The sequence below is a fragment of the Odocoileus virginianus genome, chromosome 16 (assembly GCF_023699985.2).
Source record: "Odocoileus virginianus isolate 20LAN1187 ecotype Illinois chromosome 16, Ovbor_1.2, whole genome shotgun sequence".
In the NCBI taxonomy this organism is placed as follows: Eukaryota; Metazoa; Chordata; class Mammalia; order Artiodactyla; family Cervidae; genus Odocoileus; species Odocoileus virginianus.
Window position 1 is genome coordinate 8,733,469 of NC_069689.1, and position 12,946 is coordinate 8,746,414.

Here is a 12,946-nt window from a genome sequence, read left to right on the forward strand (position 1 = left end):
GGGAGGATACCAAAGAGAGGAGGCAGTAGGTGCCAGTGGCGCTGAATGCTGACAGAGGAGGGACCAGCACACGGCCCTTCAGGGAATGGGGTGCGTCTGGGGCTGGTGGAGTGGGCCGCAGCTCTGGTGTCGGGACACGACTTCCAGGGGCCCCTCTACCAAGTTCTCCTGGTCCCACATGAGGGAACAGGGCTGCATGTGCTCCCACTTCCCGGCTTCCTTGCATGCAGAACACGCCTGTGTAAGAATGTGTTCACACCCACCCACGCCTGCTGGCAGCACCCCCCCGAGGGGGACAGGCAGCCAGTGCAGCCCTCATTCCGGATAGAGCGGGAGGACTACCAGGGCCGCACCGGATACCTCCTGTCTGGTCCCCAGCACCGGGCTGCCCAGGGCAGCAGGGTCTGATTTGGTCTGGAGGCAGAACTGTGCCCCAAAGCCTGCCAAGTCACCCGCTAAGAAGTGTTGAACCCGAGTCCCCTCAACGGAACAGAGTGGCGTTGAGCCCACTGCTGTCCCGACACTCGCCCCACCATGACACGGGGACGCGGCGAGGCCGCCGTGCCTGCCTTGACCCAGGCTACTTATTCCCCGCTTCCACTGGGCAACATGGGACTTCCGGGTGTTCCTTCATCTCCACCCGCCTCCTCCACCCAGACTGGGCTTCCTGCTCAGCCCTGAGCCCAGCGTCCCTTCATGCAGCGCTGGCCATGCCAGGCTTCCTGGCTGTGCGTGCGTCCCTCTTCCTGTGAGGGAACCTTCCAGGGAACACGGCTGTTAACTTACTCCTGGAGCCCCAGAGCTCAGAACGGGGCCCTCTGAGAGCAGCTGTCCCACCCTGAACCCCCTAGTGCGAGTGTCGCTAAGTGAACATACAAACGTAGAAACAATGACGGTCTTCCCATCTTGTCCTGAAACACTTGAACTAGGACCATATCACCTGGAGTGGTGAAACTCAGGGAAGGAATACAATGTTGATCTTCAAACACTTGAGCCTTGAGCATAAAGCTGCCGAGGAGAGCAGAGCATGCCAGGGTGATGTAGGAAGCTGCGACAGGTCAGGAAAATGCAGCAGCTGCCGGAACTCCCCGCAGACCTGGGCACCGGAGACACCCAGAGCCGGAGAAGTTCCTGACGAGCAGCTGCAGGCTTCCTTTCTAAGAGGGCAGGCGGAGAGGGGGCAGGAAGGAGACACGGCACAGGCTGGGGAGGGACGCTCTTCCCTCGGTGGCACCCCCACGAAGGCCTCTGTGTATCACTGCAGTCAGAAACCGCAGGAATGAATACCAGGGAGCTGGGGAGGACACGAGAACCTCGGAGCATTTAACCATTCAGCCCCGTCACACAGACAGCCACAAAAAAACCACCACAAGAAAATCCACAAGGCAACCAAACCAACGCTGACGGCATCAGACCGGCCAATCCGGCCCCAGGGGCCCCTGCTGTGACCCTGAGCCTGGGTTGGTCTAACTTCCGCCCCAAGGTGACCTTGCTCTTCAGGAGGCTCCAGCTTGTGGCTAAACAGTCAGAGGTAACTGGTGGCGGCCACCTCTAAACAGAGACAACGGTGGCCCCCGCTAATCAGAGTTAACAGTGGGGCCACTACTAACGCCCAAGTAAATCCTGACTAACCTCCTGACTGAACACACCTCACAGGCTGGCGAGCCTCAGGTCACTACTGTTTCAAGGACTGAAACCCAAACGCCACGCTGACCGTGCGACTCTTCAGGGCTGGGCCCAGAGTAAGGCGCTCAGCCAAGTGTTTCGACTCGAAGGTTTGCATCTCATGGCTGATGTCTCACCAGGTGGCCTCCTCCTGGGCGTCTACAGGAACCTGCACAGTCTGGGCTGAACGACACCACATGGGCATCAGTACAGGCAGGCGGGTGAAGAGCAAAGAGCAGTGGCCCAGCTGGGACCAGGGGCTCCATCCTCACCCCACTGCCGGGCCTCATCGGAAACACAGGAAGGGCCCAGAGAGCTGCTGGAGATCCAGCAGGATGGGCCTTGTCTGGCCCAAACACGGCTCCCTGCAGCTGCGGCCTGAGTCAGCCTGTCTCAGCCTGGGCTGACGGGCGAGAGGTGGCTCAGGGGGAGACTCGGAACAGCCACCTCGTATGTTCCAGCCCCTCAGGCCTGTGCTCCGTCACTGTCGCCAATGACTCCCTCTTTTGTACTATGTCCCAGGCACCATGCTAGGTCCTTGGGTTACAGAAAGGGGCAAAAAAAAAAAAAACCAGACCAAGCTCCTTGCCCCGTGGGGCTTACAGTCTAGCAACAGCAAAGAGACAAGGGAAATGTGTAAATGCTGTTGGCTGTTAGGGTGGCAGGAGCAGGGCACAGTGATCACTGAGGGCTGAGTAGGGCAGGCAGGCCCGGAAGCGGCCAGCATCGGCGGGGGAGGAGACTCGAGCCTAGGGGAGGTGAGGCGCCCTCAGCTTCCTGCCTGGTGCTCACACCTGGCCCACCACTTCTCCTTGTCCTCTGGGCACACTGGCACAGGCCTGTCAACTTTCCTCAGAGCAGGCTCTGAGCCCAGAACCCCATAGACACAGGGGGAATGTCTTCACGAAGTCACGAAGTCTCTGCGGGCAGGGCAGGGTCCCCTCCTGAACGCCAGAGAACGCTGTTCGGGGACTTCTGTGCTCTGGGCAAGCCGGGAGGGGATAGACAAGGACTAGCCTAACAGGGCTGCGCCTGGGGAGCTGTCGATCTCCAGACAACTGCCAGGAGCCCTGCTCTGCACGTGCCATCTGAGGGACCCGGCCAGCACCCCAGCGTGACACCTTAAACATGCCGGCTTCCTGGGGAGGAAAGCTGAGGTTAAGAAGCTGGAATCTGGAAACTGGCCGCCCAGGTCCAGGGCAGACACACGGTGCCCGACCCACATTTGAACAGGGCTCTGAGGACCACAGGGACGGACTCCGGTCCTTGCCTGCTCCACCCTGGCCCCCCTGGCAGCACGGACCCTGTCGTGCAAGGAGCAGGCAGAGGCCCCACAGTGGGCAGTGGCCCCCTTCCCGGAAGAGGACGTTCACTTTTGAGTTCACACAGGCTTCCTCAAAATGCCCCGTCTACTATCTGTCCTGGGCCCTAAGGCCACCCCTGCACTCTCAGCGTTCTCAGAGTCAGGCCCAAACTGAAGAAGAGTCTAAGATTCTCCCAGCAAAACCCATTTTCCACATGCCCTCCTCACCTGGTGAGCTTCCTTCCCTGGGGACACAAGTGAGGCCCAGGTTTCCTGTCACCTGTGGCTGGGCTCTGTTCTCTCAGGCAAACCAAGACCAATTCGCAAAGCTGCTGGCCTCTGGCCTCCTCGGGGACTGGCGGGGACAGCCGGGTTCTGCGCTGGGAGACAGACCCACCTGGACTCACCTGCGCACCATCAGAACGCCTGCAAGGCATGCCATGCTCTTCACACCGCTCCCTTCAAAGTTACCACTTTCCTCCCCACTTACAGGGCTGCTGAACTGTCTAAAGGATTTCATGGCAAATTAGTAATAAAACCCACCCCAACAACAAAACCCAGAAGAGCAAAGTTCTGGGCCCTGCGCTCCAAGCCCTTCCTGTGCCTGCTGCCCCTCTTGCCTGAGCCGGACCAGGAGGCAGCAAGCGCCTCACAGACATGCCCCCTGGCATCCCCGGTGCTGCTCACGGAGCCACACGAGCTCCACGGATCCCGCAGTCACCAAGCCTCACTCACTAAGCAAGAACTGCCGGGAGAGGGTATTCCAGGGACGGTTTCCATGGCAATGCTAACTTGTTCATACTGCACAGAGGGAATTTTTTTTTTTTAAACATCATCTTCTCTAGGTTTTTGGAGCAAGATATGCTGTGAAAGTGATCACAGTTGTTCTTCTGAAAGTTTCAGTGATGTTTCTTAACAGTTTTCTGCACGGGTCTTCACTTTTGGAAATGAAAGGACAGTTTGAGGACAAGGTCCATCAATAAAGAATGATGTCTTGGTTCACCCGATATGACTGATCGAGATGAGTGGGAAGTCAACCTAACTAGGAAATACGCCTTATTTTCAGGAATGAGAAAACATTCTGGGTGTTGTGTAAATAAAAACAGTAGCATGCCCCCGCCAGGTATCTTACCTCACTTCTGGGGATTAAAAAAAAAAACCAGCTTTGTCTCAAGTGACTGAAGCACTCTAGAATATTCACTTTCAAAATTCACTGTATGAAGAATAAAAATGCTCTATCCCAAGGGTACAGTATCTCAAGGAAGGACATGGGTCCTCTAGTAATGGATGAGATTTCACATTTTAACTTCAGTAAAGGTAACACTATCTATGCTGCCACTAAAATCAAACCTTTATTGTCAGAGCCCTTTAAATATGACCAGTTCAGATGACTTCTGCAGGTGAACACTGGTGCTAAAGACACCATTTCTCACTGGATCAGTAACATACTAAAATACAGAGATAGCTTATGACAGATGAGCAATCAGAGAAATTAAACTCCTTTAAGAGAACTTTGTATTCTGTTTGTCCTTTAGAGCATGAAGTTCCAGGAAGGTGAAAAGGACCTGCTCTGTTGTTAGGTCGCGAGGCATTCACCCCGCCACCCTTCCCTGATCCCTGACTCAGGCCCAGCGGTGTGGCCTCCCCCCAGCACAGGGCTCTTCTGCCAGGCCCCCTTCTTCTCCTGGCCTCCCCAGGCACCGCCTCAGGGCTCGGCGCTGGTCCTCTCCTCTGCTCCTCTTACTGGCTCAGGGCTCCTGGGGTCTTCCCCCCAGTCACCACCTATACCTAAAGGTACCTCAAACTGTGTCCACACCTGCTCTCTCACCCCTAAACTTCACTACAACTGGCCCCGTTTCACGGACAGCAACCCTGTACTTTCTGCTGCTCTGGCCCAAAAAAAAAAAAAAAAAAAAAAAAAAGGGACAAGCATTCTGGCTCTTTCTCACCCACTTCCAATCCAAGAGCAAATGGACTCTTATTTCAAGACAGCCCCAGAACCTAACCCATGCCTCACAAGGACAGCATCCCCTCGTCCCTCACTACTGCCAACAGCCTGCGAGTGGCTTTGCTGGCCTCTCCTTGCTTCCAGCAGTGAACCTGCAACACTGCTGCCAGAACAAGCGTCTGAAAGCCTGAGGCCATTCTCCTTCCATTCGAAACCCTACTCCCCATCTCCCATCTCAGAGTAGACACACTGGCGTGGCCTCCATGGCCCAGGTGGGCATTCTGAGCCCCCACCACTCTGCTCCAGCACACAGGGTGCACTCTGGCCCCAGCCAGACATGGACTCGGGTGCCTCCCTTGCAGCCACGTCTCAGCTAAAGCACCTCATCCCCACCCATCACCCATTTAACATGGTACCACTCAAACCCCGGGACCTCTGGATGCCTCACCCTGCACTGACTTTTTTCATGCCATTGACCCCTTTGTTGTGTACTAGACACTTAATTACTGTTTACTGACTGCTGCCCTATTAGGACATGAACTTAAAAGAGGTCAGGGATGCATCCCAAACACCTACACCACCTCCCTGCCCATGTAGACGTAAGCACTGATGACCTTGTGTCCAGACTGTCATATCTGGACCACCACAGACAAGCCCAGAACCCACAGCCACCAATGTCACAGCATTCCCAGGAGACTGGGACGTCAGACTGACCGATGACCTCAGTACCCCCTCTGCGTAATCATGCAGCAGCTGGGAAAAGGCTGTGGGTCTAATTCATGCCCTGAATCACAACGGACAAGAGAGGAAAATTACATACTTCTTGGAGAACAGACCCAGAGCAGCCAAGGCCTGGCATCTCTCCGCGCAGGGGCGCACGTGACTCCCGAGGGTGAGGCCGACAGCCACGCCCTACTCCCGTCCAGCTCTGGTCGCCACATGGGCAATCTTCTCCCTTCAGCGCCTTTGGGGAAAGAAGATGCTAGAAATGACAAAATATTAGGATCCACAACAAGGAAAAAGTGGCCTAGCCTTCACATGCTTTCCATTTGCTTTTGTTCAAGGTGGCGGTGGAGGCAAAAACATACTTTTAGTCACTGCCTTAATCTGGGTCTTAAATAGAGCATCAGGAGACAAAGCAAGATTTTACTGAGAAAAAGTGAATTTTTAATTATCTTGTGAATCTACTTAGAAAAACACACAAGCAATGTTCACAACTATAAATTTAAACCTTTTGCACTAAAAAAAAAAAACACGAAACATCAAACACAAAACCACAGGCATGAACTGTAAACCTGTATTAATTATCAACTAGTCTTAAAGTTAATTCTTAGTCGTAGTTCAATATTTTCCTCCTTGGCAATTTTAATGTTTTAGCACCAAATAATCTCCCACAGAGGTACTCATAAAAACTCTGGTTGCCAGTGTAAGGAGATGCTTCTGCAGCACTACACGCACGCACACCGCCCACGCTCACCCCCGCAGACAGGAGGCCCGTGGAGACGGGCGTCACACGCGGACTTCAGGGCAATGGAAAGAAGACAGGGCACACGGGTCACACGTCTTTAATGTAGTGCATTCGTAGAAAAAAGGCCAGCTCTCGCTCCCAGGCGTGCGCTCGTCCTTACACTTTAATGTCATGATTTAGAAGATGCAGACGTTATTGCCTAAATATTATTCTATACATTTCCATCAGTGTTCAGGAAAACACTTTAAACTGCTACTTAATTTACACCATAATTAGGGGTTACAGCTTTAGCTCATTGGCAATTTTGGAAGCGATATTTTTGAAAGCTATGGACGTCCCTGATATCCGCTTAAACCGGACCCCGTTCAGAGACAGTCTTGGCAGCTTGCACACCTCCATCTCCCACTGCACGAGGTTCTCCGCGTGCCCATCGCCGTGCACACAGAAGAGTAAGAAGCGCTCTCTCTGCTCATAGTCGCAGTTATTGGCATCCAGCACTTTGCGGATTTCCCGCATCATGTCATTGGGATCCATGGAACTAGTGGTTTTCATGCTCCAGGTGAAGCGCAGGGAACGAGGCTTTGCTTCTTTGTTTTCCTCCTTCTGCTCAGCAGACACGTTGCGACTGAAATGCACAGTGGCAGGTTTATTCTTAATGGCACAGGAAACCCCACCTTCTCTACTCTAGCTAGCTCAGTGCAGTGTAATAAACGACTCCTGGGTCGTTCCGGCAGAGGCTCACCGTTGGTAATCAGTTCCTTCTCTAAGAAGCATTCATCTATCCATTCTCCCACCCCATCATAAGCCAAGGCACAAAAAAATCTACCTGGCTGAAAAACCTTCACCAGTCATCTGGTGAAAATTAAGAAAATAATTTGTTAAACAGAATCCTTGGGAGTCAGGCAAGGTAGAGAGCGATCTGAGCACATCTCCAAGAGCCCAGCCCTTGTCATCCAGGCTGGCTGCAGGCAGCAAGGCCTACCACAGCCCTTCAAAGGCCCAGCTCGTGGAGGTGGCGTTAGCACACCAGTCTCCAGTTTTGCCCCGCCTGGCTGCTTTTCCTACCGGTTTTTAAATATTCAATTCATCATAACCTCCACTCTCACTGTTGTTCAGGATAATCAGTGACGACGGACTTTAAAGTCACTTTCCCCGTCAATGGCCACAGCTGTTGAACAGAGCCGGGTGGCAGGTGGGCCACTCTCTCAGATCCCTACAAAAACCTTAGTGCTTTTCCTTCTATTCTGTTCATTTAAACTTCTCAAACATCACAGTTAAAAATAACTCTTACTACTGAAACAGGGAAGTGGCATGTTGAGACTTCTCTGCTGCTGAGCACTAAAATGGCTGGTCTGAATGCAGACCGGACACACTCTCAGAGCGCAGGCTGCGGTCCCAGGCGTGGCCCTCTAAGGAACGCCAACAGGCGCCTACTGGGTCTGCTCTGCAGCATCCCATCATTACTGCCAGGAGCCGCTACTTACAGCCTCCTGCGTGTTTCTGGAGGTCTCAGTTAGGACGGTGAATACCTAACACTCTGATCTTTAAAACCTCCCAGTGTATATACGTTAATACACTCAATCCTTTGGCAAATTCATCAGCGCTAAGGGTGGGCCATGGGTTTTACTATGTGCGTAGCTCTCCCTGTCATCCACCTGCTAGCAGAATACACAGTTTGGTTCACATCTACCAAAACTGTTTGAAAGCTTCCTAAGTATAAAGTGCTGTTAAATATGACATAGGTTATTTAAAAAAAGCAAACGCACTCAGAGCCGGGGTCAGGGGAGAAGACTAAACCCCAGGGCCACAGCCAAAGCACAGGTGAAGCGGGTGGTCTGCTCGGGTCACAGAGAGGCGGAGCCCGCCTCTCGGGAGGACTGAGAGAGAAGGGACGAGGAGGGCAGAGGTGGGGAGCAGCGACTGAGGAGAGCTATGAAGAGCCCAGGGGCTTTCAACAACATGATGGAGGCGGCTTAAGCCTGCCTGCTGAGCAGAGGAAATCTAACGAAGGCAAGGAGGTACAGAAGCACAGAATGTGTACCAAGCCCCTGACCCTCAGCACACCAGGAGGAAGGCTCTGTCCCTTCGCCTCCGACTGTGGCTGGGAAACAAACTCGGGGCAGCTAGACCTGCTCCAGGCCAGGCTGGGGTTGCCTCCTGGCTCTTGCCCCAAACTTCTGCTAGGCTGAGGAGGTTGTGTGCGGGGGAACCTGGAGCTGCTGAGACCACACAGGACCTCGTGTGGACATGCTGGATCAGGCGAGGGGGCCATTGCAGGCTTTCACTCAGGGAAGTCATATGACCAGAGCTGTGCCTCAGGAAGAGAGTAGATGCACTAACAAGGACCCGAAACAGCATGATGGTGACCGGTATAAAAAAGGGCCCATGTGGAAGAAATCTAGAGTCCTGAGCCCATCTGGTCACTCTCTCCACAGCCAAATCCATGCAGTGACAGCTAAACAAAACTTAAAAGCAAAACACTCAACCACATAATCATTCTGTTTTCATTTTTTTGGCTCCACTGCATGGCTTGTGGGATCTTAGTTCCCCAAACAGGGACTGAATTCAGGCTGTTGGCAGTGAAAGTTCAGAGTCCTAACCACTGGACCTCCTGGGAATGCCGCACATAATCATTTTACACATACATAAAAAAAAGACATTTAATTTGAAATGTGAAAATTCTCCTAGGGAACTCCCTGGAGGTCCAGTGGTTAGGACTCGGTACTTTTACTGCTGGGGCCAGGGCTGGAGTTCAATCCCTGTTCTGGGAACTCAGATCCCACAAGACACGTTGCAAGGCCAAAAAAGGAAAGAAAAGAAAAGACATTCTCCTAAATATTCTGCTTTCCTTCCTTGAGACTAGAACTAGGCCAGGAGTCTTCACATGTCAATGGTGCAGCTACAGACTCCCAGACCTCAGGAGAGCGCAGGCAGGAGGAATGGCACTTTTAACACCCAAACACTAGCATGAACCCGGATGGGGATGGGTGGTGTGCAGGCAGCGGCGACACTGTAGCGCCCTCGCGTGGCCGCCGGGCGCCAGCAGCACACACGCTTCCTGACCACAGACTGCTGCCTGCCCTAAGCAACCCCACGTGGAGCAAGGATATGACGCAGAATGTTCGAAAAGTGTTGCCTCTGCCACAGAAATGAAGTAAATACCTATGAAATATTTTAAGTAAAAATCATTTCCCTCACCTGGAGCCCTCATATCTCCCGTTCCTCTCATATTCAGTTGGAAGCCTCAATGAATAGAATGCAGAAGCACAGAGAAGTGGGAAAGAGAAAAGAAATCTTACACACCAGTACACAACCAACCCAAATATAAAGACATTATAAAACGAACCCAAAGCACTTTCTGGTCACCTGTTGAGCTCATTACAACTCTTACTCTTGCAGGTGTGACTCAGCCAAAAACCATCTGTGTGCCCACGAAGGCCGTGCAGGAGGCAGGCCGCACATCTGCTTCACACACAGCAGGTATTCCTGCCCAGTTCTGGAATCTGTGTACGTGCATGGCTTTCGACTGCAGTTACTCTGACTTTTTAATCACTCCCCAAAGTATGTGCTTAGTCACTCAGTCATGTCCGACTCTCTGTGACCCTATGAACAGTAGCCCACCAGGCTCCTCTGTCCATGGGATTCTCTAGGCAAGAATACTGGAGTGGGTTGCCATTTCCGTCTCCAGCCCCTAAGTACAGCGGGTTTCCAATTAAATCATCACAGTGGAAAAAAGGAAGGAAGAAGGCACTCTTCCTGTGGTTTCTGACAAAGAGCTCCCGTGAATAAAGCCTCTCTGTGACCCACTTATGGCATTGCAGGTAAACCCATGGCCTGGCCTCTGGGGAGCTGAGAGGCGCGGGCATGACAAGGCTGCAGTGGCCACTTTCCCCTGAAGGGCGTGTGTCCTGAGAGTGTGAGCAATGCCCCTGGTCTCTTGACTGTCACATCACAAAATATCCACCTAGTAAGAGTAATATTTACTGCAATAAGATATACTTTCTTCAGAGGTTGGTAGAAAGTGCCTTTTAGATACAATACTATTTACTCTTCAACTCTTAGCCTTTCCCAAATGCAATCCTCCATGAAATTAAAAAAGAAAACAAAAACAAAAACACAATTACCACTTACCTTTTGCATGCCTGGGGCTAATCATTAATTGCATATTGTTACTGAACATCTCATTCTTCAAACAGAAGCATGCTAAGTGTTATTAGTATGAAGACAGAATTATTTGGAGGCTAAACAATTCTACCAAAGGAAGAAAATGCACAGAGCATGCGTAGGCCTCTTGTTACATGGGTGCAACAGTCCCTTTTAAGATGCCTGACAGAGTTAATCTCTTCCTCTCCAATTTCCTTTCAAAGAAATAAGTATTTAGTTCTCAGCAGAAAGTTTAGTTTTCAACAGGGCTACAAAGCCAAACCTGATGTTAATTGCAGGAGCCATTTCGGGGTGAGGATTGAAAAAAAAATGTGTATATATAAATCCTACCTTTTGATAAACCTGAATGACATGTTTCTAAAAGAAATTAAGCCAAAAAAAAAAAAAAAATTAACAAAAATGACTTGCATAAGTTAAATAGTTATTACAGATAAAATAAAACCAGCAAGTAAAACAGGGCTCCTCTCCTGCCTAGTGAACAATGAAAACAGTGACATCTGATGAAAAAGTAAAATTATCACAAATAACTGAGTATGTGTCTTTTAAATAGAAATGTAAAAAAATCTGTACTAATAAGAAAAAATTTAGCAGTAAATATTGACAGTATCTACAGTTAAATTTTTTAAGGTTTTTCAGATGGGTACACCTTAAGATAATAAAATTCAACACCTTGTATTAAAGAAAAGCCATTTTCAATGTACTAGAAATAAAGTAACATTTTTTAAAATAATATTTCTCAATTTTCTTCAAAATATCTTTGAACAAAAAATATCACCTTATACAGAGACATTAAAAATTTCATTATAAAATGTTTATCCATGAAGAAAATCAATACTTACTAAAGTGGCTCGATATAAATCACTTTTTAAGGAGAGCGGGAAAAAAAAAGTCATTGGAGATTTTTTTTTCCCTTCCAGTTTTGATATAATTGACATACAGCACTGTAATACGTTCCTGGGAGTTTAAAATGAAGTAGACTTTTTAAAGCTTTCATACCAAAATGATAGAAAAATAAATGACATTGGGGGTTTCATTTTTAAGTAATACATTGAAACATTGAAAGAGTTCTATTTAAAAGAACTGACTCTGCTTATTAAAAAATTTAAGGAAATGTTTAGGCTGTACTGAATTGAATTTGACAAAAGAAACTTCCAACTATGGCTCAGGCCTGTGTGATGACATGATAAGCATTCCTGGGTGAGTGTGTCCTTGGCTTGTCAAACTACTGACACTTCTGAATCTCAGTTCTGTGACAGCACAGAAGTACCCATGAGTATTTTGCTGAGTGACTGAATTAACAGTTTTCTTTTTGTTCTTTTATTTTTCTCTAATTTGGGATGACTTTGGCACTGCTTCAGATACCTACCAATCTGAAAAGTATATAACTACTGGAGATAACCATTCCATACTCAGATCAAGAGCAGTACACCTTGGAATACACACAGTAGAAAAGATGCCTGTGAAATTGATTAAAAGGTCTTTAGGTCTTTAAGACCTAGTTGCATTTCCGATTTTCCTACCTGAGGAAAGTTAAGGGGACTGCTCAGGAGTCACAGGACCGACGTTAACTTGTCCTCCCACAAAGCCCTTGAGGGACGAAGAGGACGCCGCCTCGGGAGCACGCGGACAACCCAGGCGCACGGGCCCCCGCGTCACCCGGGCTGTCCCGCCTGCAGCGGACGGGCTCTCTAAAGTGCTCACGCCACCCAGCGCAGCCAGGCGCAGGCGGCGAGCTCGGACACCAGTCCTCGTTCTGCCACATCCCGGCAGGTCTCCCCTGCGGCACTCAAGTGCCAACACCTGAGCCTTCTGGGCATTCGCTTTGATCAGCACCATAACTAGGGGAGGCTAAGAAGATGCTGCTGGAGCAGCAAGGACTCCGCCTGCCTTTAAGAGTGAACTGGCAGCAACAGAAGCACAGCGCCGTGGCAGGCCACAGGACTGCTCGCAAACTCACAGAGAGAGGACTTCTGAGAAATCCTCGGGGAAGATGACCCTCTCTAGGATACTTTTAACAAGGAACCCCAGCCTTCAATTTCAATTCAAATACATAAAATAAACAATTAGGGACACTATGTAGTGGGGATCAAGGGCCCCTCCTAGAACCATGGACCTGACTCAGCACTCTTCTCCCATTGGATCTTGAACACGTGCCTTATTCTCTCTGAATCTTATCTCCAGTTTCTTCTATAGAACTGGGATAATGTACACTCCACAGGGTAGACTGTGGAGATTCAATGTGTGTGTGAGGGAGAATGTATGTATGCATACATAGGTATATAAAACAAGTATCTCCATATCGATAAATGTACAGACATCTATTTGTTAGCACATAGTAAGCATTTGATGTATTGTGGCTGATACTACTTTTATCAGTGATAGAATTCAGAAGACAAAA

The 12,946-nt window shown here is 50.0% G+C and overlaps 1 protein-coding gene across 13 annotated transcripts in view; it reads right to left on the reverse strand.

The window, feature by feature from the left end:
* Positions 1-6,465: 6,465 nt before the first annotated feature.
* MARK3 (microtubule affinity regulating kinase 3) overlaps positions 6,466-12,946 on the reverse strand; it is a 101,682-nt gene continuing 95,201 nt past the window's right edge. For 6 of the 13 annotated variants that reach the window (XM_070477761.1, XM_020913492.2, XM_070477758.1 and 3 more), the window contains 3 exons: positions 10,879-10,905; positions 9,583-9,627; positions 6,466-7,009 (listed from right to left, as the gene is read on the reverse strand). In XM_070477761.1, the coding sequence (XP_070333862.1) occupies positions 6,664-7,009; positions 9,583-9,627; positions 10,879-10,905 (418 nt within the window). In that variant the 3' untranslated portion in view covers positions 6,466-6,663. The remainder of the gene's footprint in view (positions 7,010-9,582; positions 9,628-10,878; positions 10,906-12,946) is intronic. The other 7 variants (XM_020913499.2, XM_020913498.2, XM_070477762.1 and 4 more) reach the window with 3 other exon arrangements.